This window comes from Sorex araneus, chromosome 8, assembly GCF_027595985.1.
Source record: "Sorex araneus isolate mSorAra2 chromosome 8, mSorAra2.pri, whole genome shotgun sequence".
NCBI lineage: Eukaryota > Metazoa > Chordata > Mammalia > Eulipotyphla > Soricidae > Sorex > Sorex araneus.
Window position 1 is genome coordinate 26190918 of NC_073309.1, and position 26517 is coordinate 26217434.

At 43.3% G+C, this 26517-nt stretch overlaps 2 protein-coding genes across 2 annotated transcripts in view; one reads left to right on the forward strand and one right to left on the reverse strand.

The window, feature by feature from the left end:
* FTO (FTO alpha-ketoglutarate dependent dioxygenase) overlaps window positions 1-25049 on the reverse strand; it is a 441299-nt gene extending 416250 nt beyond the window's left edge. Inside the window, exon 1 of the mRNA XM_055145006.1 lies at window positions 24950-25049. Coding sequence (XP_055000981.1) covers window positions 24950-25036 — 87 coding nt within the window. The 5' untranslated portion in view covers window positions 25037-25049. The remainder of the gene's footprint in view (window positions 1-24949) is intronic.
* Window positions 25050-25343: 294 nt separating this feature from the next.
* Window positions 25344-26517, forward strand: part of RPGRIP1L (RPGRIP1 like) — a 120495-nt gene continuing 119321 nt past the window's right edge. Inside the window, exon 1 of the mRNA XM_055146186.1 lies at window positions 25344-25378. The gene's annotated coding sequence lies outside the window, so the exon portion shown is untranslated. The remainder of the gene's footprint in view (window positions 25379-26517) is intronic.

Genomic DNA, 26517 nt, shown 5'->3' on the forward strand with positions numbered 1-26517 from the left:
AAGTCTACATGCTTATAGATAAAATTTTGTTGTTGTTGATTGTGGGGTCCCCCCTGCGGGCATCATCCTGTCCCGCAGGGAGGACCCTTCGTGGGGCTAAGGAGGGGACGCAACCAAACGAAGAGACGTAGAGCCAGAAGGAGGAGGAGGAGGAGAGAGAGAGTTTATTCACAGCAGTTACAATACTTATACCTCTTGGTGGGAGGGGGTGGTATGCATGCTTGGACCCCCACAGGAACAATAGTAAAATGTTGATCAGGCATGGCTGTTGGCTAGTGAGACAAGTGGTGAAATGATAAGATCACAAGAATCCCAAGCAGCCTCCGCTTGACTAGACGATAAGAGCCAAGCTCTGTAAGATGGCTCCCTACAGTTGATGTTCTTTTTGTTTGGGGGCCACACCCAGCGATGCTCAGGGCATATTCCTGGCTCTGTGTGCAGGGATCACTCCTGGAGGGATTCCAGGGACCACCTGGGGTGCCATGGATCTTGACCAGATTAGGATGCATGCAAGGAAAGCACCCTACCTGCTGTACTATCTCTCTGGTCCCAGTCAAATATTTTTAGAAATATCTGTAGCATATTTGTGGGGGAAGAGCTGGGAGTTGGGGGGGTGTGAAGCATGAAGCTAAATAGAGGCACTGCAATTCTCTGGCTGATTCGGTAAGGCAAGACACTTCACTAAAGAAACTAAGAGCTCTGAGGTCATTAGTTTAGAAACATGAGCTAACCCAAGCAGGTGTCCCGCTTTCTTCCTTCCAGCTGAAAAAAAAAAAAGCCAGACACACTTATTTTACCATATTCATTGTACACCGAACTGTTCAGTGCTAGGAGTACTGGTTGCCTCCGGGTCATGAAATAATACTAAAACTTTATAATCATTCATTGATTTAGTTTTCAGCATACTATATCATTTGAATCCAATGGGAGCATAAAGAGCTATTTGTGAGGTCAACCACGGTACAGACAGATGCTGACATGCTATTGATGGCAAGGTGGAAAGAAATTGCTAAATACAGCAGATCAATACCTCGTTTCACCGTTACAGCCTTCTGCAGACATAAAATATATATCTTAACAGCTACAAAAATAATAATAATGAAAGTGGGAGATAAATGCTTCCCTCAAGGTAAACTATTTGATTAGCTAAGGGCAAAGGTGACAGCAGCAGTTACACTAAAGTAACTTTATAGTCTTAAATAAAAACAGGAGGAAGAGCAGTAGATGAAATGGCAAAATGAATGGAGACACATAGGTGGCTCAAATATAACTCTTCTAAAAACACACTGATAGGTAAAGGGTCACCAAAACCTTAAGATCTTTTCCTGTGGTCCACATATGTAGTTTCCCAAGATCTATTTATCATGTGGTTTTACACAAAACATTTCAAAACAAAATATGTGCTACTATTGATGGAGAACAAATGGGGAATTGAGAATAAATAATAAATGCTCCATAAAGCTGGGTTTTTTTTAAATCTTCTAGTCTTTATGCTTCCATTCGACAAGAAATGCTGAGGGCCAACCATACCTTTAGCACTTTCCTAGACATACAACATAAATTTAAAGCCTGTTTTTTGTCCAGGAGAATATTATAATCTCCCTACGGAAAAGAGAAATGCAGGAAACACATAGGAATCTGCAATTAAAAGTCAAACTGGCATGAGCAAATGTCAAAATATTCCACATATTACTCTAGTAAGTGTGCTATACACAAGTAACTGCTGTTATATTTGACAGAGGAGACGGGATCAGTAAGGAAACAGATGAGTGAAATAATCCTCAAGCTCTTCACGAAAGGGTATACTTGAGATCATTGCTTACGGATAGGTGGATCCAGTAAAATGTCATCAAATCAGGTGGATTTTTCTCTGAGATGAAACATCTTTGGTAAATCCCTTGGTCTAAGTTCAAACCAAAGAGAATTATCTATTACTTAACAAATAAAATTCCAGTAGAAATCTTTACAAGTGGCCTAGTGGTACAGAAGATAGTTCAGTGATTAGCACGTACCATTACCCCCTGAGCATCCCCAGGTGCAGTACCACAAGATGTGGTCCTGGAGGAATCCAGGAACTACAGGGTGGTCTCAGAAGGCAGCCTGACATCCTTGGGCCCTTGCATTGAGCCTCTGACTCAACTGGCCGAGAACAGTCAGTGGACTTCCCCTGCTCCTAAGCATTACTTATCACTTGCAAGACCCCTAAAATGTGTGTGTATGTGTGTGTGTGTATGTGTATGTGTGTGTGTAGCCTAAAGCAACATTTCTCAGCTGGAGGCCATATGACCCCAGGTAGGCTTCAAGGATGGTCCAAGGGATCACTGATGAAAAATCATGTAAATGGGGAATCACAGCACAAGACTGGGGGCTAAAAGGTAGGGCGGGTATGGGGGAGAGGGCGCACAGGGTGACTACAGGAAGGAAAACAAGGTCAGGAGAGGCCACAGTCAAGATACAGCTGACAAAGCATGGCCTAAAAGGGATCTTTGTTTTCAAAAAGTGGTATTTTTTGCCAGCAGGGATTAAAAAAAGAAGAAAGATGAGAGGTGTGAACTGTCAGCAGCTATATGGAGTCTCTTAGTGGATTCTATGGACCGTATGTGTGATGTACATGTGTGCCGCTAGAATCGCATGTGTGAGGCATGCCTTGGACCACCAAGCTCTAACCCCAATATATTTAATTACACTCAAAAATATCATCACTCACCACTTGCAGCTGATTCAGCAATTTTAAAACACGTTAATTGGACCAACTGATGAGATGGCAATCACTTTCTTAAAGAGCTCAGGAAATCTGGGGCTGGGAGATGGCCCAGCAGTTAGGGTCCCCCGAGGCCCCTCGGTATTGCTGGGTGTGGTCCTGGAAGCTGCACAGTACCGCTGCGATGGCCCTGAGAATCCCGGGCACCACAGGACCTGAGCGGCACCACAGTTGGCATCAGCACTAAACTCCCAGCCAACAGGCTGGGTGTCACTGGGATGGCCCGCAGGCCCTCTGAGCCACTCGAAAGGCATCCCCGCACTAAAAATAGTAACAGCTTTAAAATGGGAATTTTTGAGTTGTGTTGTCTTGGGGCTACATAGAGCAGTGTTCAGGGATTACTCCTAGTTCTGTGCTCGGGGATCACTACTGCAATCTAAGATCAAACCCAGGTCAGCCATGCAAATCAGGGGCCCAACCCACTAATACTATCTCTCCTGCCACGGGATTTGGAAAACCTTAAGTGACAGACACAGTGACATATCATCCCCTATACCAATTGCCTATTTTATTTTTTTATTTGCGAGTACTTAATTTTTATAAAAACACTGATTTATAACATTGTTCATAATAGAGTTGTTTCAGGCATACAATTGCTTTTTTTTTTTTTTTTTGCTTTTTGGGTCACACCTGGTGATACACAAGGGTTACTCCTGGCTCCCTACTCAGGAATTACCCCTGGCCGTGCTCAGGGGACCATATGGGATGCTGGGATTTGAACCTGGGTCGGCCGCATGCAAGGCAAACGCCCCACCCGCTGTGCTATCTCTCCAGCCCCTACAATTGCTTATTTTAAACGAAATTAGGTTAAGATTAAAAAAAAAATTAATGCAAAGGGTTATTCATGCCTACTCCTGGCAGCAGTGCTTGGGGCATCATGTGGGGTGCCAGGGATCAAACCCCAGTTGACTGCATGCAAGGCAAACTCCCTATCCACTGTACTATCACTCTGGACCAGTATTCCTTAATTTAAAACTAGTTTGGAAACCAGGTGACCGAATGGGCTGAGAAAATGCTTTGCAAGCAGGTGGTCTAGGGTGGTTTTTGGTTTTGTTTTTTTGGCTACACCCAGCTGTGCTCAGGGCTTATTCCTGGCTCTGTGCTTCAATTGCTGGAGCGATAGCAGAGGGGTAGGGTGTTTGCCTTGCATGCAGCTGACCCAGGTTCGATTCCTCCGCCACTCTCAGAGAGCCAGACAAGCTACCGAAGAGTATCTTGCCCACACAGCAGAGCCTAGCAAGCTACCCGTGGCGTATTCCATATGCCAAAGAACCAGTAACAACAAGTCTCACAATGGAGACGTTACTGGTGCCCGCTCAAGCAAATGCAAATCAATGAGCAACGGGATGACAGTGACAGTGACAATGCAAGGGAAGCAATGAAATTATAATGCAACCTTAACTAAAAGGAAAAATGTGCTAAAGAAAAACATTGCTCTTTAGGATTACAAAACAACGATAAATTTAGGAGGACAGAGAGATAGTGCAGCAGGTAGGGCAATTGCCTTGCATGCAGACAACCCAGTATTGATCCCCAGACAACCCAGATTGGTCCCTCGAGCCCTGCCAGGCGTGATCCCTGAGCACAGACCCAGGAGTAAATCTTGAGTACCACTGTGTGTGGCTTCAAAAATAAATTAATAATAAATTTCAAGTCAATTTTGTAATTGTATGGTCACTTAATATAAATTACACGAGCCTTTTTATTTGTATTTTGAAAAGAGTACAATGTCCCCAGCTTTCTTCTGCAGTGTAAATAGGGCTGAGCCCACAAGGTTTCCATCCTCAAACAGTGCACATTCATTTCGTGGCAGCTGATATAGGTGACTTGGTCCTGCCTGAAAAACAGAAGCCTGTTTTCCCGGATACACTAAAAATTCTATGGTTGAATATTAGATTTCTTCATCCATTAAGCAGAATTAGATAAAGTTCATTTGAAATGCAAGTCTCAGAGAATGTTCCATCAAAAAATATTTGCTTCAAATTATCAACAAAGTATCATGCCAGATAATTCAAACAAAGGACATACACATATATATTATATACTAAGTTAATATATAATAGTATAACATATAGAGATATATAGATATCTACGTATACTCTCCTTAAAGTTTCTGCTCCAAAGAACTTGATGGTTTGTTTCTACACTGAGAAGTGGGACTGACAAAGAAGACAGATTTAATAAAAATCCCTCTATTCTACATCATAGTTGTATCTAGATAACAAATTTGGTGTTCAAAGTTCTTTCACATTATCATCTTGACAACACCTTAGATGGAACAAGGAGACTTGATGACTCTTCCAACATGCAGAAGAGGAAAAAATCACTGAGATTGAGGGACTCATCACCGGATAATATCTACTTGGTAGATTATAAGTTTAGCCTCCTACCTATGGATGCAGGACTCCGTCCCCCAGAGAAACCCCCAGAAAAGAGCTGTAGAATCTTAATCAAAATGATGGAAAATCCTGGACTCAGTTAAATCCTATGTGGGGTGGCTAGGTGTGTGATAAAAAGTTACATTCATTCAAGAAATATTTGCTTAGTAGCCTATTCTGTTCAAGACTTTACATACACTGAAATATAGTCTATATCTAAGGAGGGGTGAAGGAGATTAACAAAAAAAATCATTGCAAACTGAATAAGTGCTTTAAAAGAACAGACACAGACTTCTATAGAAACACAAAGAAAACTTATTTTTAAGATTTTGAAATGTTTTCCATAATACTTAAAGGAATAAAAAGAAGTTAGTAAAGAGAATGGACATAATAGCATGGTGGGTAGGGCGCTTTCCTTGCATGTGGCCAAACAGGGTTCAATCCCCCAAGTTCAATCCCCCAAACCCCCACATATAATCACCCAAGTCTTACCAGGAGTGATCTCTGACTGCAGAGTCAGAAATCAGCCCTTGGGGATACTGGGAACATTGGTGGTGGAGAATGGGCACTGATGGAGGGATGGGTACTCGATCATTGGATGACTGAAATGTTAGCATGAAAGTCTGTAGGTGTGTAACTGTACCTCACGGTGATTCATAGGAAGGAAGGAAGGAAGGAAGGAAGGAAGGAAGGAAGGAAGGAAGGAAGGAAGGAAGGAAGGAAGGAAGGAAGGAAGGAAGGAAGGAAGGAAGGAAAAAAGGAAGGAAGGAAGGAAGGAAGGAAGGAAGGAAGGAAGGAAGGAAGGAAGGAAGGAAGGAAGGAAGGAAGGAAGGAAAGAAGGAAGGGAGGGAGGGAGGGAGGGAGGGAGGGAGGGAGGGAGGGAGGGAGGGAGGGAGGGAGGGAGGGAGGAGCCCTAAGTACCACTGGGTGTGGTCCCCAAATAGACAAACAAATAAAATGAGGAAAACAGGGCTGGAAGCATAGTTCTGAGGGCTGCGCGTGCCCTCTGCATGCGGAAGGCCCAGGTTCACTCTCTGGCAAGAGCGATCCCGAAACACAGAGCAGAGTAACTCTCCAGCACCGTCGGGTGTGACCCAAGGCGGGGAAATGGAAGTTGGTGAAATAAAAACTGAGTGTCTTTATATCAATACTATAAATTTTAAGACTACTGAAGCCAAATTACCCAAACTATAATAAAAAAAAAAATTCAAGTTTAAGGAAAGCAGAAGAAACAGAAGCAGAAATTAATGAATTAGCAAAAACAAAATCCAGAGTGGTTTTTAAAAAATAAACCACAGGCAAATAGAATCCTTTTTAAAGAGAATATACAGAAAGAGTTATTATTGAAAAGTAAATATAAAGATCGAATATGAATTTCTTTAATTATAAAACTATATACAATCCTCTTAGTAAACCACAATGTTTTTTTTTAAGAGTCAATGTCGGGGTAATAAATCCTGAAACCTCAATTTCTGAGTAGACACAATAACCAAAATTTACTCAAGAAGAAAACAAAATAGACCATCAACTAGGAGAGAATTCCAGAAATAATTGCCATGAGTTGGAGAGACAGCACAGGAGTAGAAAGCACTTGCCTCGGATAAAGCTGCTCCCTCTAGTCCCCAGAACCAAAAGTGACCTCTCACGTATCACTCCTGAGCACAGAACCAGGAGTAGTCCCTAAGTACCACCGAGTATGGACCCAAAGCAAAGTAAAGCAAAACAGAAGAAAACTCTTCCCCCAGATGACGCAAAGAATTTTACAAGTAATTTAATTCAAACTTCTGAGGGACAAGGGATGCAAATGCTCTGCCAATGGCTCTCGAGCACGGGAAAAGCAATTTACTGTATTACCTGAGATTTACCATGATACCGAAATTGGACAAAAGTATAAAAAGGAGGAGCTGGAGTGACAGGACAGCGGCTAAGACACTTGCCTTCCCTGCAGTCGACCTCGGTTCGATCCCTGTTACCCTATATGGTCCCCTGAGCCCTGCTAGGTGTGATCCCTGAATACAGGGCCAGGACTAAGGCCGGAGGAGAGCCAGCTGTGGCTCAAAACCTTTTTGTTATTTTTAAGTATAAGAAGGAATATTTCTATTCAAAATTATTTCCCTGTGGAAAGAGGTCGAGTCACACCTGGCAGTGATGAGGAGCTAACCCCAGCTCCGTGCTCAGGTTCCATGCATGCACCCAGCCCACCGAGCTATCTCTCCAGCCCCTTTCCTAAGTTATTTCACCTAATGTACCTCCCTCTACTGCTCAATTATCCTCATCTGTCCAAAGAGCTTTGTTTACTATAATCTGAAGCATAACTATAACATGGATATTAAATATGCCTCAGTGAAGCGTCTCTATATTGGGTAAAGATAACTATCTTTCTTAATAATCACTGCTACGAGTGCATCTTAAATTCCTAAATGAAATGCTGAGAGGCTAAATTCAGTAGTAACTTTAAAGGTCTTGATAATGTGACTGAATAAAACTTACCCCAAGGAACCACTATTAGAAGCTATATTGATGGCTCAGAGTCTATCACCAGACATTAAAGTTGTTACACTTAAATAGATGTCAAAATATATTCCATCAAAGTGTAATCTCCTTCCTTAGAAGAAAGAGAAGTAAAGTAAGAAGCAAAGATTATTTCTAAAAGCTATCATTATTTTTAATACAAGAATCCCACAGCAAGATTATTAAATAATCTATGACTATTTGCATAACTATCAGCAATCGGCATTATTTTTATCTTGTAGCCAATGCAAAGACACCGAGTGAATAAAAGATGGGAGTATAGTTACCAAAAGGAGAAAAACCAACTTATATTGGCAGATGACTAAATTCTCTACCTCTCATATACCTAGAAGGCTCAAAATCAGCTAGAAGAATATTAGAATGATGAGGATGCATTCTATATTGGGGCAATAATAAAAATAAGACATATCAAACTAAAGCTCTCTCAGAGGCTATTTAAGAATATAATTTAGTATACTTTAAGGGGCTGGAGAGATAGAACAGGTAATGGGTATTTTACCTTGCATCCTATTGACCCCAGTTCAATACCCCACTCCATCAGATCCCAAAGCATTGCCACATGCACCCCAGGAGGCCCTCAAGCACCGTTGGGGCGGCACAGATCATGCCCAGGACCCCAGCAGCAACCCATTTTCAAACTCTTGTATTGAACTGCCAACCTACCCGGTGAGTCAAAAATCACAGGAAGAAGGGAGATCCAAAAGAAAAAATACACACACACACACACACACACACACACACACACACACTATTTAATGTAGAGCACAAGCACATCCATGAGTCTGATCTCAACACCTTACTCGATGCCCCAGCGCAAATTATGTCATTCGGGCACTAATGGCCCGAGTCCCACAAAGTGTGAGCATTGAGCTCCTGAGACTGGAATACTGGATCCGGAATCACCATCAACGGCCCTAAGCTTACCACAAGCACCTCTGAGGGTGGCCTCTTAGGGAAAAAAAAAATGCTTATTTGAAATTAAATGCATAAAAGTATATGAAACACAGAGAATTAAATGATAACAGACATATATAGTTCCTGGCTGAAAAAGATTAACAAACTTTCTGAGGTTCGTCAGATAAACCTTAAATAAAAAGAGGTTGAATGAGAAAAAGCACATAACACATATGCTATACATATTGTAGACACATACTTGCAATGCTGTATTTAACAAGCCACATGTAAAAATATCATTTTATTACCTATAGTTCTATCCATGATAATAAAAATAGCTCACACATGAACATACAGTCCAGCACTACTTAAATGTTTTACCTGTATTAAATCATTTTATCCTCACAGCTATTTTTATCCCCATTTTACAGATGAAAACTGAGGCTCCAGCACATCAGGTGATTTGCCTGCAACCACTCACTCGGTACATAGGGAATGGAGGAGGCAGAACAAAGCAGCCTGGCTCTAACATGCATACTTGCAACCCCCAACAGGTGGCTCTCTCACCTGAAAATGGGACTGTAAATAAACAAGACAGACTTATAAAACAAACGTTAGAACACAAACATGACCAACTAAGACTATCCCCTTCAAACTAAATCTCTCCGGGAAACCTGACATATCCAAAGAGATGATCGGTGATCAAAACCGTTTTGGAAACTCTCCCTTTTACAATCCCCAGAGAGCAACAGAAAGGTTTCCCTTAAGGGAAGGTGAAATTTCTTTCAAACTGCCAGGAACTGGTGAGAAACAAATCTCCAAGTGTGATTACACTGCACAATTCCATTTTTGATAACACAGCAAGAACAATCGATGAGGCTGATTTGACTATTTGCACCCATGACTAGTATTGACCGCCAGAAACTACATCCACAAGTGAATATTAGCATTTCCTACGCTGCATTAATGTTATTATTTGTTTGCATGTTAATCTTCCTACGGGGCTCAGGTTGTCAATGGCAACGAATATCTACTACTTTTTCTTATGTCTTTGGCTCCAAATAGAAGTCCCAGTGCACAGAGTGCTAATTATGTATTGGGGGTGGAGGGGTTGGGGCCACACAGTGCTCAGGGATTACCCCTGGCCCTGTGCTCAAGAGTCATTCCTCTCAGTGCTCAGGGGACCATCAGTGGTGCTGGGGACCAAACTCGGGTTGGCAGCAAGCAAGGCAAGCACCTCGCCCACAGCCCTTGCTCAGCCCCAAATCACATATTTCTCAATGAACTCTTTGAAGAATGTCACACCAATTTTTCAGTAATGGCACTGTATTGGAATCAATTAAAATAACACCAGCAGGACGGCTGAGTGGATATACAAATATATGACGCATAAGGAGGCTGAAAACTATGGACATTAAAAAAAAAATTCCTAAAATTCAAAATATTAAGCTAGAATGCAGGTGTTTGTTTTTTTTTTTTATTTTGGTTTTGGTTTTTACAGTTCTCATAACGTGGCACCGTAGTCATTTCTCACAAAACACAAGGGGGGGGGGCGGAGAGATATGCCTCATTGTCTAAAAGGCAATCTACTGAACCAAGGATGCAGAAATAACCATAAACTTTCTCAGACAACGATGCAAAACACATCTGCTACAGAGAAGACACCAGGATGCATCCTGCCGATGGGTTCAGTCGGCAAAGCACAACCTGGCGCCCGAAATATAAATCAAAGAACCTTACCTCCCTGGTACCTATTGACATTTGCTACCTGCACAGTTCTAATATGTGCAAGAGGAGCCTATTTTTATTTACAGCACAAACCACAGGCTGAATGTAAAACAAGATGCTTAATAAATCCAGAGGCACATAAAACACCGGCATAACTCAGACAGCAAGACAGACACTCACTCCTTAATTAAGTGGGTGATGTTCTGTTTAAAACAAAAAGACAACCCTAGGCTATCGCGAAGATGAAGCACTCAGTGTTGCAAGGGAAACGCCAACCATTTGCAGGGCAAAGGCTTTAAATCATGAAAAATAAACCATCTAATAGTCTGCATTCAATAGTAAGTAGACAGTCAGGACACAGACTGATTTGGATTAACACATTTTCAGTTATAACAAGTAATTTTACAGAGGATTAGTATCTTGATGGTCTGATCAATATGAGGCTCCGCTGCTATTACAGATGAAGAGAAAATGGCCCCTCTGGTAATAAAGTGTGCGTGTCTTCGTTCCCCTTCATTTGCTGAGTCCATTACTGTAATGGTTCCAGCATTAACAGCTGGGGCAATTTAAGCAGCAGGGGTCTGATGAATTTAAAAGCTGGACACACTGGCGACTCATCCTTTCCTCCCTCTCAGTCTGCATATGCAACTCCTCTGGCCTGCCTGGTTCCAGTATAAGGATCATGTTTCAGGAGAACAATGACCACAATTTCCCAATTATTGTCTCATTAATAGTGTTACCAGCCAATAATGTGACTAAAACAGAAATTGCTCGAAGCACATTGGCTGCTGATTCGGCAAAAAAAAAAAAAAAACAACAACTGCACACTATTTACCTAAATAACAAGACTGACATGACAACAGGCTAGAGTCCACATAAACTGTAATGCTTGCATTCACTTGCCTGGTGTGATTCTCAAGCAAGTTAAAAAATAAATAAATAAATAAATAAATAAATGCTGAATTCTTGTGCTGACAGGAAAAGAAAAAAAAAATCCTCAGCCAAAATTTCCATCTGTTTTCGGAAAATGGCAAACTGGGAAACAGTGAAATAAAGGACTGCTGTCTATAGGAATAGAAAATCCATATTAATGCAGCCTTGAGACTTTAATCATGCCCAATTCAGCAGCGAATTTGGGTTGCCACATCAGCCCATTTTATATTATTATTGCAGAAATGCAGGCCTTGGGGCTCAGCCTTCAATGATCCACCCACTAAATGAAGGTGCCAAAGGGCAGACTTAGGGCTAATGCAGAAATCAGAGCTCTGAATTTTCTGATCACAAACAGTTAGGAAAACACTCATGCACTGGCAACAAATCTCCTCAGACCAGTTGCAACATAATCTGATTCTTCAGCTGAGCTTTCTGGTCATCAACCATGTTTTGATTCTTTTTAATCAGAAGTAGAGGTCTCAGCTGCCACTTAATCTATAGGGCAGCTTTTTAACATAAAGAAAAAACACAGTGACTTTGGATGCAGAACCCTTCCAAAACCACAGAGCAGGATGGAGAGGGATAGGATGACAGGGAAGGCACTTGGTCTTGCATGCAGCTGACTGGGGTTTGAGCCCCCAGTACTGCACACAGTCCTCCAAAACCCTGCCAGGGGTGATCCCTGAGCACAAAGCCAGGAGTAAGGCTTGAGCACAGCTGGCTGTAGCCCAAAGACCAGCCAACCAACCAAACGGAACTACAGAGCAAACAAATGATCCGCAGAGCAATAGGAGAGATGCTTGTAGCATAAGCAGAAATAAAAGGCTGGAACACGTAGCCAGGGTCCCGTTTTCAAACAAGAACTGGACTGGCAGAGAAACTTCATGCTGAGGTGGAAGAAATGCTGAGAAACAACTTCCTACGGGAGCAAATACGAAAACGTCCTAAACACAACCAGCACCGGGTCAATAGTCTCCAAATTTCCTCCCGGCTTACACTGGGAAATCAATCAATGAGACAATTCTGGAAAATGATATAAAATCCATTTAAAACTTAAGTTTACATTTATGCACTCAGAAGTTACCTATGCCAATACAGGCTTTTTGAGGTTCTAAAAGTAACTTATCAACAACCAAGTTCTTTTCATCTAGGTGTTAGAAAGTCACACTTTCAATGTGACTTATCAAGAAATCAAGAATAAACAACAAAATACACTATGCGGGGGGCTGGAGCGATATAGCACAGTGGGTAGGGCGTTTGCCTTGCACGCGGCCAACCCGGGTTCAAATCCCAGCATCCCATATGGTCCCCTGAGCACCGCCAGGAGTAATTCCTGAGTGTAGAACCAGGAATAACCCCTGTGCATCGCCGGGTGTGACCCAAAAAGAAAAAAAAATACACTATGCCTAGGTGTAAATTAGGGGTTCTGACATGGAAGAGCGATTAGAGAAGAGTTCTTTACAGTCACTAAAGCCTGGGATAAAGAGAAGGATCTCTGGGACAGGGGAGATATGCTCGGGTTCGGGGTGCCTTGCATGCACAAGAACCGGGGATCGATCCTTGGCCTGTTACTTGCCCTCCTCCACCAGCACCACACCTCCACCAGGCCACACCTGGTGACGGTTGGGTGCAGTCCTGAAGGGTCCCAACCATCACCAGTCCTGATGGTCCCAGCACCACTAGACCCTAGGTAGCATCCCGTCACTGGACCTGAGCACTGAGCCATTAGACTCAAAGAACCAACTACCTCTCAGAGTAATCCTGGGCTCTCTAAACACTGAGCACTGTCATCCCGTTGCTCATCGATTTGTTCGATCGGGCACCAGTAACATCTCTCATTGAGAGACTTATTGTTACTGTTTTTGGCATATCCAATATGCACGAGTAGCTTGCCAGGCTCTGCCGTGCGGGCTCCATACTCTCGGTAGCTTGCCAGGCTCTCTGAGAGGGGCGGAGGAATGGAACACAGGTCGGCCACATGAAAGGCGAAAGCCCAACCGCTGTGCCATCGCTCCAACCCTCCCTCAAAAGACAGTTTGGAGAACTAGCCCCCTCCAAAGAAAAGGTGGGTTTTTTTTTTACCCACCAAAATTAGTAACCAAATTTATATGTTTAGTAATTTCAAATCCATAAAGCATGTCTGATGCTTTCAAATTCCAGTTCCAATTCTCAGATTCCAGGTCCGTCTTTCATAGTAGAAAGTCTAACACCGATAACAGAGAACGACTGTTCTTATTCATTCGCTGCATAAACACTTATGAAATATTTACTATGTGCTGACATAATGTTACACTGCAAGAGACAAAATGCTGGCTAACAAAACTGAACCAGACCTGGTCTCTAGATTTTTGAAGTATAAAGTTTAAATGTCAAAACCTGGATTGTTAAACTTGGCCACAAAAATCCAACCAGAAGCCAGGAAAAAAAAAAGAATCATGAAGGGGGGTACATGGCATCGATCACACCAACACTGAGTGCTCTCAACTGTTCACTCTTCTTTCCAGTGATTCTTAGAAATAAATGCCGCTAGCATGCAAAACTGCAGAAGGTACACTGGAGAGATGAAAGAATGAATCGGACGAAGATGCTATCTCCAAAGAAGCTAACGATTTTCTGAAGTGTCTAAGACTTTTTCAAATGCCAAATTTAATTTTTCAAGATCAACTCAAAGATGGTTAAAAAGCAGACCTGGAAATAACAGGAAGTATAACAAGAATTCACTTGCTAGATGATTTAGTATCAGTTAAGAAAGGTTGTTTACAAGGAAGGCATTTCTAGTGGTTCCTAAGCTAGGAACAATGAAAGTACCCCTTTCTCTTTAACCTAGAGAAAACTGGACTACTAAATAAACAGTACTAATAAAGTGACTAAATAGTAACCACTTGGCACTTCTAAAGGTTGATACATACAAAGAGCCAAGCCAAAGAAGAAAATGAACCTTGGGGGGTTAAAATAGAGTACAATCTGTCAATGCAAAAAGTGTTCCCTGGTCTTTGGCTCACCACCGAAAATTTGCCTACATTTCGTTTCCTAAATTATTCTGCAGAAGTAATGCAGGAGACCTAGTCGTGTGGAAAAGAGAGAGGAAAAGAAGCTTCATCGGGGAATTTCAAAGAAATGTTGGAGGAGAGAGACCGGCAGGCTGAGGATAGGAGGGGGACAGGGTAAGGTCCGCGCGGTCAAAGGGGATCTACCCAGAGGCGTCCCCCGCGCCACCACCCAGAAGGACTGTGAAGGTAAGAAGTGCCCAGAACCCAGGCACCCTGGTGCACACACTGCAAGCGCCAGAACACCAGCGAGCAGGATCCACACAACCAGGCTTCCCGCGCAGCGGAATGCGGTAGGTGCTGCGAGAGAGGGAGCGAGGGCTTTGGAAGTGGGAAGGCCAGAGAGTGGGAACAGAGGGAAAAGCCGGACACGCACAGAGCGAGCGCAGAGCGAGCTGCCCCACGCGCTTCCGGCGCTTCCCCGGGCTTCCCCGCCTCCTCCCGGAGCATCCCGGTTCCCTCGCAGGCCTTTATCTTAGGCAATTCTAACCCCTCTCCCGAGTGAACTCTTTCTTCATCTCCCCTCCGGAGACAAAGGCCAGGACCACACAATGCAGCCTCTCCCAGCAATAAAAATGCCAAATTGCAAAATTTCACTACTACTAATACTTACTGCTAATAATAATAATAATAAAAGAATTGAGGTTAAAAGACATGGTTGTGGAGTTCCCTTTCACACCTCAAACCAATTTTTACTTCTTTTTACAGAAACAATTTTGCACAGAGACCGGAGCAGATGGAATGTGACCAAGAGGAACTTTCTGCAAAATAATTAATAACGGGCCTGTTCCCATTGTTCAGAGGTGATGGATGCCCCCTGCACCCTTCTTTCTCCTAGTCCTCTTTCTCCAAAAGAGAGTTTTCGCACCGAGAGACTGACCTCACATGCAGTTATGAAGAGGGACTTTCTCCAGGACATAACAGGGACGCCCCAATTACAACTGATGGGAGCCTCCTGCTCTTGGGTCGGACCACCTGAGCCCCTCAAATCCCCTTCCTAGAACAGCCTCCCACACCCCCCACGCCCCCCCCCACCACTCGCCACCCGCTGGGCAGCTACTTCTCCTTTCAAACCTTGCCCACATCCACAAGTTTGTTCTAGTGTATCTGTCTTCCACTCTTTTTTTTTTCTTTTTGGGTCACACCTGGCGATGCACAGGGGTTACTCCTGGCTCTGCATTCGGAAGTACCCCTGGCAGTGCTCAAGGGACCATATGGGATGCTGGGAATTGAACCTGGGTCGGCCTCGTGCAAGGCAAAAGCCCTACCCGCTGTGCTATTGCTCCAGCCCATCTTCCACTCTTGACCTGGATAAGTTCTTTCCCGGACCCAAACAGCACCATCAAAGCAGAGGGTGTGCACATTAAGAACTTAAACCAGAAGACATTTTAGCGATTTTCATTTGAAACAGTATGTTTACTTAGTCTGGGTACATTCCTTCACAGATAAAAATAAGTATCAAGTAAAATGATGATATTCCTATTAAGTGCATAATCCCTTCAACAATAAATTTAAACTACTCTATTATTCAAGTAAAATGATGATATTCCTATTAAGTGCATAATCCCTTCAACAATAAGTTTAAACTACTCTATTATTCAACCTTTTTCCCCCCAGTGGGAGTGGGCAGACTCAGTGATATTCAGCCCAAAAGTTTAGTGCTCAGAGAACACTGGGGCTATCCCTGGCAGTGCCAAGGAGCTGGGAAGGCACAAAGTGGCAGAGACAGACCTCAGGGCATGCGCGCTAGCCTTTGGGGCTCCCACCCCCTCCTCTGTTATGTTTGTTTTGTGGGTCACTCCTGGCTATCTTCATGGGTCAGTCCTGGCTCTGTGCTCAGGAATCACTCCTGGCAGTGCTCGAGGGACAATATGCAGTGCCTGGGATAGACCTGGGGTCTGTCACATGCAAGTCTAGCACCCTGAACACTGTACTATGTCTCCAGCCCAGTTCTCTTTAAGTTAGCATATCTCTGAAGTTAACTTAAAATTCACACCCACACCTACTAATTCCATGAGTAAAGAACTGTTCTAATATTACTGGACCATCTCTAAAGGCATTCCACAGCTCCGCAAAAGTAAATATTCTTGAATAGATATGAGGGTATCCATGACTGTGAGACCAGCCGAAATAGATCTTCTTGAGGAAAGAACTCCAAGATCTACATTAGCTCTTCCTTCATACCACATCTTACTTTCATGAAAAAACTCACCAGTCTATTGAAAACAGACTATCTACTAGAAACATACAGGTAATAATAAGTATGACAGTGAAATGATGGTGCTAGTAATTTTTCTTGGTTTTTTGTTTTGTTTTGTTTTGTTTTATTGTATGTCAGGCACGTTTCCAGGTACTTGGCAAATTATTTTACTTAATCCTCATCACAACCCCCAAAAAACACCCATTTCATGGATGATAAACTGAGTTTCAAAGGTATTTGCCTGTTTTTACCCAAGTAGCAATGGAACAGACTTGGTTCCAAGAGTGTACCTCTCAGCCCCATACTCTATACCAGATTGCTCATTCTTCACCTGTGGCATGACTGAGCATCTGGATCATGAAAAATCTGGCAACAGCAAAAGGTTCCTGAACATGTAAAGATCAATTCAAAATCAACTGCATAATAAATCTGACATAATTCTGGCAGCAATCACTTGTATTGTATTGTATTGTATTTCCCCCCTGAGGAAAGGGGTCACAATTGTGAAAAGTTAAAGAATCCCAGCTTGATAGCCATTGCATCATGACTAAATTGGCAAAGCTAGAAATTATACTTCTCTGGGCAAATGACAACCGTTATTTCCCACCTAAAGGGGAAAGGAGCCATTGTTCAGCTCCAGTGAGTGAAATGCATGCCAAGTGCTGCCACACAGTGTAGTTTAGTTTGAAAAGGCATGAAGTCTAGGGCTAGAAAGACAGCTCAATGAGCCTGGAATGCATGCTTCTCATCCAGGAGGCTCAGGGTCAATCCCCAGAACTGCAGCATCCCCCAAGCACCACCAGGAGTAACCCATAGCACTAGGAGTGTTCCCCGAGCACCATCAGGTATAATTTTAAAAAATAGTGATGTTTTAAAGGCACACATCGAGTGGCCAGAGACGCCTGCTTTTCTTGCATGCAGCTGACCCAGGTTCGAACCCCAGCATTCCATATGGACCTTTGAGCCCCACCAGGAATGATCCCTGAGCACAAAGTCTGGAGTAAACCCTGAGCACAGCTAGGGTGGCCCTAAAACAAAAAAGGCAGACATCAAAACTTCTGTGTGAAATTTCTCAACTTTTAAATATTGCAAAACAAGGCTGGAGTGATAGTACAGCGGGTAGGGCATTTGCCTTGCATGCAGCCAATCCGAGTTCAATCCCCGTCATCCTATATGGTCTTCCAACCACCACCAGGAGTAATTCCTGATTGCAGAACCAGGAGTAACCCCTGAGTATCTCTGGGGATGACACAAAAAGCAAAAACAGGGGCTGGAGTGATAGCATAGCGGGTAGGGCGTTTGCCTTGCACGCGGCCGACCTGGGTTCAAATCCCAGCATCCCATATGGTCCCCTGAGCACCGCCAGGAGTAATTCCTGAGTGCAGAGCCAGGAGTAACCCCTGTGCATCGCCAGGTGTGACCCAAAAACAAACAAAAAAAAAAGCAAAAACAAATAAATAAATATTACAAAACAATACAAATCAGAAGTGTTCAAATAGTTTTTGTGGCTTATGGGCAAGATGAATATAGTTCAAATACAAGCTTATAGGCAATATGAATATGTGAATCTAATCATAAGAACACATCTGTAGCACTGTAGACCCATTGTTCATCAATTTGCTTGAGCAGGCACCAGTAACATCTCCATTGTGAGACTTGTTACTGTTTTTGGCAAATCAAATATGACACAGGTAGCTTGCCAGGCTTTGCTGTGTGGGCGGGATACTCTGGGTAGCTTGCCAGGCTCTCCGAGAGGAATGGAGGAATCAAACCCAGGTCGGCCACATGCAAGGCAAACACCCTACCCGCTGTGCTACCACTCCAGTCATAAGAACACATCAGACCAAATAAAAATATAGGCACTCCATAAAATTGCCTTTACTCATTAAAAAAAAAAAAAAGTCAGTGCTTTTGAAAAGGAAAGGTAAGAAAGGATAAACACAATAAAGGAGACTAGGTTAAAGGAGATTTTATTTTTTTAATGTAGAAATGACAATTAAAAGGTAATATGTGATCGTGGACTGGAACAGGAAGGCAATCATGCTACAGAAGATATTAAGGACCCAGAGAGAGAGCTCAACATGATAAGCACATGCCAAGCAAGCTTAATTCTGAAGACTGAACCTTGAACAGAGTTGGGAATGGCCCTTGAGCAAACAAACAAAAAGGATGCCAAGACAACTTGCAAAATTTAAATATGGGCTGCAGATTAAATAAGAGCATCACATACTAACTCTTCTGAAACTAACAACTGACGTGTTTATGTTAAAAGTTTATATGACCTTTGGAAATGCTTGCTGAAGTATTTAGGGTATTGATGTCTCCAACTTTATGCTGTAATTATTCATCTTTTAAGAAGGTTGTATGTGTAAGGATACATGGAAAGAACACTGAAGCAAAAATGGCAAGGTTGGAACTGCTTCTGACTTTGATAGGTGAGCACTCATTGTTTAACTCTAGCTCTTCTACAAATTTTGAATCATCTCAAAAATAATAAATTATTTCATCTAAAAAAAAACAAAAAAACCCATCAGTAAGTATAAACAGATTTTTGGTGATCTTTTATGTTTTAGTACAAAGTAAATCATGAAAAGTTTAATACCTTTAAGTCCTGTATTTTTAATCATTCTTCATAATTTAAAACTATAAAATGTCTATATGAACAATGATAATAAGTTATTTTTTAAAATGTCAAATATCCATAAAAGAAATGATGAGGTTTAAATATAAAAAGTAAACAAGGAATCTGTGTGTGCTTGGGACAGCTAACAATTTCATAGATATGACACAGAAAGTATGAATCATGAAAAGAAAAATCAATTCGACCTTTATAAAAATAATACTTTTGCTCTTCAAAAGAGCGTTTAAGCAATAGGGTTGGAGAGATAGTACAAGGATTAAGGCCCCAGCATTGCATGTGGCAAATCCTGGTGCGGTCCCCAGACCACACCTCGTGTCCCCCAAGCAACACCAGGGGTGATGATCTCTGAACACAGAGCCAGGAGTAAGCCTTGAGCACATCCAGGTGTGGCTGGAAACCCAAACTCCTCCATCTAACAAAAATCATTAAGCGGGCTGAAAGCAGACTATAGATCAAACATGATGGACACTTAATACCTCTACTGCAAACCACAACACCCAAAAGGAGAGAGAGAGAGCAAAAGGGAATGCCCTGCCACAGAGTCGGGGTGGGGAGGACGAGGTAGGGATGGTGGGAGGAATGCTGGGACCATTGGTGGTGGAAAATGGGCACTGGTGGAGGGATGGGTACTCGATCATTGTATGACTGAAACGCAAGCACCGAAGTTTGTAAGTATGTAACAGTACCCCATGGTGATTCACTAATAAAAAAAAAAACTTGAGAAAAAAAAATTAAAAATCATTAAGTAAATGAAACAAAGTTCAGATACATATTGCTGATAAGGGACTCATACCTACATCCACTCCTCGCAAAAATGATAGTACTTAATAAAATATAAACAACCCAACTAAAAAAGAAAATGGGCAAAAGAATCTAGACATATAGGGTTGGAGAAATAGTACAGCGGGGAAAGGGGTTTGGCTCCTTGGCATCCCATAGGTCTTCCGAGCCCTGCCAAGAGTGATTTTCGAGCACAGAGTCAGGAGTAAGTCCTGAGAACCATCAGGTATGGCCCCAAAACAAAAAGAAAAAAAAAAACAAAGACCCTAAATACATATGCAAGGTCAATACACGCAGGAGAAGCTCAGCCTCATTCTACATGAGGAAAAAATGCAAATCAAAATCACAATTAGAAACCATTCCATACTCAGGAGGATGGTTATTTAAAAGGAAGATAATAATAGCCAGAGAGACAGTAGAGTGGGCAGGGCATTTGCCCTGTACATGAATAACATGGGTTCAATCCTTAGTATCCCATATGGTCCCCCAAGACCCCTAGCTAGTGCACAGCCAGAAGTAAACCCCTGAGAACTGACAGGTATGGCACAAAAAAAAAAAAAAAGGTAAATAAAAGTGGCAGATAATAATGCCAAGGATGACAAGGATGTGAAGAAAGTAGAACAATCAAATGTTGCCTGCGGAAATGGAAGATGATGCACTCACAGTGAAATACAAAGTTGGAGTTCATCCCACATGCTACACAGACTGGGAGGCTTGTACACACCAGAGATGTATTGTTCTGAAGGCAGTAAGATCTGAGTGGCAGTATGACCCAATGGTTCTGGTGGAACCCTCCCCGGCAGTTGGAGACTCCAAATTTCTTGTATCCTCACATGGCAGGAGTGTTGAAGGAGCTCCCCAGTCTCTCACAAGCACACCAATCCCATTCCTGAAGCATGCCAAATAGTGCCAGGGGTTACCAAGAGATGGGAGACGCCAGACAGGAGTTAGCCCCTAAAGCTATTACAGGGAAAACCCCAGTCAAGATAATTGATTTTAAAATTATGTCTTCAAACAGAGAGAAAGGATGCATTTCTACAGTTTGAAGACATCTAGTTTGTAGCACCTTGTTCCCAAAGCTCCAAAAAGCTATTGCAAATGGAGAGTATCTTTCTGAGAAACTGATACATTGTTTCTTAATAGATTAAACAGAGGTTAGCACATCCCGGAGCAAACGGACTCCTAGGTATTTACCTAATAAAAACAAAAACATAAATACTTACACATAAATAGCCATTGCGGCTTTTCCATAATGACCCCAAACCAGAAACACCCCAAATATTCAGCAACTGGTAAATGAACAATATGAGAAGACTCATAGTAACTCAGTGATAAAAAAAAAAAAATGAACTAGAAGCTGGAATGATACTACACAGGGTAAGGAGTTGGTCTTGCTATACATAGCCTAGCCAGGTTCAATCTCCGGCATCCCACATGCTGCCCCCAAGCAGCACCAGTAGTGATCCCTGAGTGCATGCAGAGCCAGAAGCAACATCTGAGCATTGCGGGTATAGCCCAAAAACAAAAACATAAAATGAACTAATTTTGGGTCCAAAAGAGTACAGCATACAAGGCATTTTGTCCTGCGTGCAGTCAACCCAGATTGAATCCCCAACAACACACAGTCCTCTAATCCCTGCCAGGAATGATACCTGAGCACAGCGAGGTCTGGCCCCAGAACTAAATAAAACCCAAAATTAACTATTAATACAGAAACAAGAGATAAATAGCTAAAAACCTTTGCACAGTGAAAGCACAGACCAGAAGTACACACGACATGCTTTCATTTATGTGAGATTCTAGAAAATCATCTATAGTGACAAAAAACATGAGTTGGTTGGTTGCTCGATGAGTTAGCCAAGATGAGGCAAGAGAGTAGCTACAAATCAGCAAGAGAAAAACCTTTTGAGGGGAGGAGGCCTTGCCAAGTGGCACTCAGGGGCTTCTCCTGGAGCAGTTCGGGGGTTACCCCTTACAGTGCTAAGTGGATCATGCAGCGCCAGAGATCGAACCTGGGCCTCTGCAAGCAAAGCATGTACACTTGCCCTTTTGAGTTATCACCCAGCAGCAGGAAACTTGTGAAAAGTTCTCCATGTCATCTAAGTTGGTGGTCTTAAAATTCTACCCATTTGTCAAACTTTAGCAACCCAGACACACCAGAGATAGTATAACCGGGAAGTGTCTGGCCTTGCATGTGGCCAACCCTGATTGGATCTTCAGCAACATACATGGTAGCTTAAGCATCACCCACAAGTGATCCCTGAGCACAGAGCCAAGAGCAAGCCCTGAGCATGGCCAGGTGTGCCTCCCCTCAAAAATAGAAAAAATAAAAACATAAACCTAATCAACCCATGTACCATAAATGGGTGCAAATTAAGGTTCACAAATTATACCTCAATGCAGTGGATTGCGGGGGGGGGAGGGGATCCATAGTTGAACACTGCATTTAAATTTTTAACTGAGATGCCCATCATTTGTTTTCATAATACTCCATAAGATTTCCCTTAAATAAATTTTACATCACTGTCACTGTCACTGTCATGAAGATCAAATAAATGTTTGAATGTAAAGAGAGACAACATACTCTACCAATTTAATATGTTTCGTAAGCACAGACTGGGAAAAGAACTGTGGAGGCAGGAACACCTGATTCTGAGCCACAGTTCATAGCAATCAAGTCATCTTGGACAAGTCACAACACTGTCAAGCTGAGTGTCCCCATCCACAAAATGTGGATACATTAACACCTCCTCACAGGCAGCAATCACAATCTCAACAGAGTAAAAGCTCCTTTGGTCCAGGGATTCTAGCTTAGCCAAAGTCCCAGCATCTAGCAAATAACAGACATTACATTAATCTTTGTAAGTTTATATCTTTAAATATAAAGCAGAAAACTGTGACATGCACCGTGCTACTGGTTAATATTTCTTTCTTCAAATCTTGAGATATACCAAAAGGAGCTTTTCCTGCTTGGAATTCATCTTTGGTACACAAGCCCCCCGGACCCCCACAAGATCTTATATTTTAAATACAGAAGGTGACTAGCCTAAAAGAAACTCACTGGGAGCACTCAAGTAATTAACAAGTACTCAAGTACTGCTTTATTGACCATTGCTCCTCACTTCCTAACTGAGCGAGCAACAGATAGAATCTGACCAGAGCAATAGTACTGCAGGTAGGTCGTTTGCCCTGCATGTGGCAGACCCTGGTTCCGTCCCCAACACCCAATAAGTAATCCCTGAAGTTAGAGAGAGAAGTGAGCCCTGAGCACCATCGGGTCCCCCACTCCTCCAAAAAAAGGGAAACTAAAACAAAAAATAAATTGAATCTGAACAGATCCTCTGACCAAATCAAGGACAAGAAAAAGGGATTTTTAGGGGCAAAGGTGGGCTACGAGGCAGAGAACTGGAGAAGTGTCATGTTTAGGAAAGCTGTGACATTGTGGGCAAATGTATGGTAAGATATTATGGTTTTGTGGTGGTTTTGTTTTTTCTAGTTTTGGGTTTGGGGGCCACACTTGGTGATGCTCAGAGATTACTCCTGGCTCTGCAATCAAGAATTACTCCCAATGGTGCTTGGGGGAATCATATGGGACGCCAGAGATCAAACCCAGGTTGGACACGAGCAAGGCAAGTGCCCTAACCATTGTACTACCGCTCCAGCCCCACATTGTTTTTAAAACACTGTATTTTAGCTCCTCTTTTTTCAAAACCTCGAGCAAGGTCATCTACCCACAGAAAACCCAGCTCTCTCAGCTGCATGACTGTACAGAAGGGACTGAGTTATCCTAAAATGGCCTAATGACATATCTCTCTGAAAACTCTCCCCGCCAGAGCATCCTAAGAATGCTACTATCTGAACATGTGATGTATGAAGGAGCATAAGCAGCCACTGCACACGCACAGTAAAATTCCTCTCCCCAATAGGATAGAAAATAAAAATCTTCCTTAACTGACCAGGGAGGCAGTGCTTGAGAGTTTTCTCCCTGCCAACTTACTTTGTTAGGAGTGATAAATCTTTGCTCTCAATAATTTCGTGTGTCTGGTGTATGCACTTCGAGTCTCAAAACCCCTTGCATTTAGTAACACAGGTGATGGGAAGAGAGGAAAGATTTGTATTGATTTGCAATTAGAAAAGACCACACTCCACGGTCAGAAGGAGAGAGCTGTGGTGGGGAAGTAGAACAATGGGAGAGGGAGGAGGATGTGTAAAGTGACTAAACGAATAAGCATAAGTATTGCAAGGGGTCATTAAAGCGATCGTGGGGCTGGAGCGATAGTACAGCGGGTAGGGCGTTTGCCTTGCACGCCGCCGACCCGGGTTCGATTTCCATCACCCCATATAGTCCCCCAAGCACAGCCAGGGTTAATTCCTGAGTGCAGAGCCAGGAGTAACCCCTGAGCATCGTTGGGTGTGACCCAAAAAGAAAGAAAAAAGTGATCATGGTACTTGGTGCCAGAAAAATGGGCAGATTACCATTATAGTTAACAAATCAGTAAGACTTGATCTGGGCAATGCGATAAAGGAAAAACAATTCTTCTGAGCCTCAATTCTTCATCTGTAACACAGGACTGTTGATACTCCATCAGTATAATAACTATCTTGCCATCTGCTGTGATAAGAATATGAAATAAATATATTACAAACTTAACAGAGCTTGGCACCTAATAAAGGCTTTTTTAAGACAAAAAAAATACTGTTTAAAGAATGAATCACTTATAATCCTATTCTCGCCATCCCATGGAGAGTGAACTACACCACAGACAGAACCCCAGAGATAGAAAATACAGTTACAGGTGAAGATTCCCGTGGTCTGTGCTGAAGACAACAGAACCCACTAGTTGGTCACTTAGGAAACAGTTTGGAAACAGGACCAGGCCCTGCGTCCAGAGCGACTGAAATTCACATCCCCAGTGTGGGGGCTGGCTGACGAGGCCCTGTCAATCCTGGGCTTCGAGCAGAACGTTCACTCGCCATCAAACCGGGTCCTTCCTGTTCACTGCCCCCGGGTGCCAAAACAGGAAAAGATCCCAGACTCCAGAGAGCCCGACATACCTTAGCTTCGCGCTCTAGATCCTCGGCCGTCGGGGTCCGCTTCATGCTGCCGCTACAGCCGCCCTCTCCACTGCGAACCGCGTCCATCCCTCGCCCGGGACCCCGCCTCCTGCTTGTAGTTCTCTGAGAGCCCAGCTGCCGTCGGGTGCTGTTCTTTTCCGGGGCGCCGGAAACTACAACTCCCAGAATGCACGGCGACGGCCCCAGCGCGCGCCGCGGGGTTTGGAGTGCAAGAATTTCCCAAGCTCCCAGCTGGGGAAGGGTAGTCCTCGGAGCCTGCGATTTGGCGGGCTGGGCCCCGACGAGAACTACATTTCCCAGCAGGCCACGGAGCCTGCCATGTTTTTCCCGTGCGCCTCTCGGCCTGTCTCCCCCGCACACGCTAGGCGCTATAGCAACGGTAGCTAGCTAGCGGCGGGGAGAGTGGCGGTGAGTAATCTTTGGGGACAGAGGGGGCTGGAGGCGGAAGACCCCCTCCCTACAGCACGGGCTGGAGTCTTGGTGTTCGCTCTGCGGCCTGGAGAAGGCCCTGGAGTTCTGATCGCGTGAAAAGCAGCCGGCACGAGACCCCTCCGCATCATCAGGCCTCCGTGACACCCTTCCCGGTCTTTGATCCGCACCCCAGGATCGGCTTGAAATTTTTGTATCTCGGCCCTAAAGCCCTAACTGATAAAAAGAGAGGATGCTGTTTACCAGCCTGGCCAAGTCCTTCTTCAAATTAAAAAAATAAAAAGGCTTTTTAAAAACACAGTTTGCTCATTAGCCCTGGGTAAGGAGTTGGTAGATCCTAAGCTGCAAGAGTGGCCTATTGTTTGCCCTTTTTATTATTACTTTTTGGGGTCGGGGGTCGGGCTGCATCCGGCTTTGTGGGGGGCTTACCTCTGTGTATGTGTTCAAGTATCACTCCTGCACGCGCAAGCTTGGAATCGAACCAAAGTAAAAACCTGTACTGTCTCTCCAGACCCCTTCTTGCTTTTGTCTGTATATTTGGGGACCATAACCCAAAGTGTCCCGGGATAACTTCTGGCCATGCTCAAGGACCTTATATGGTGCCAGGGATCGAACCCTCATCGGCCTCAGGCATGGCAAACGCTACCTACTGGACTGTCTCTCTGCCCCCTCCTCCACTTTTGCTTTTTTATAAGTATCTGTTTATGGTCTGGTTATCCCAGAACCTATAATTAATTCATTGATTCCCTAAAGGCGAGGACTGTAACCTATTTTAGGTTCAATACCAGGCACTAATTTTTCGCCTTGTAAGTGACCAGGCCCCCGACCCACTGTAAATAGGACTGACATGTCTTATTCTTGACTGATGAAGGCAACTAGGAATTAACTGGTGAGAACATACAGTAATTTTAGATAGCAGCTGTAACTATCCACAGAGTAGACTGATGAAATTGAAAGGATGAATAACTTTCTCATCACATGGTCGGGGAAGGCCTCTCGAGAGGAACTGGGCCCCCAAAGAGTAATCAGTACAGTAGTGCAAAGGCCTTGAGCAAAATGAGGGGGAAATGGATTTTCCTAACTAATGTAAAGGAGACTTCTAGGAGCGGAGCTCCGCA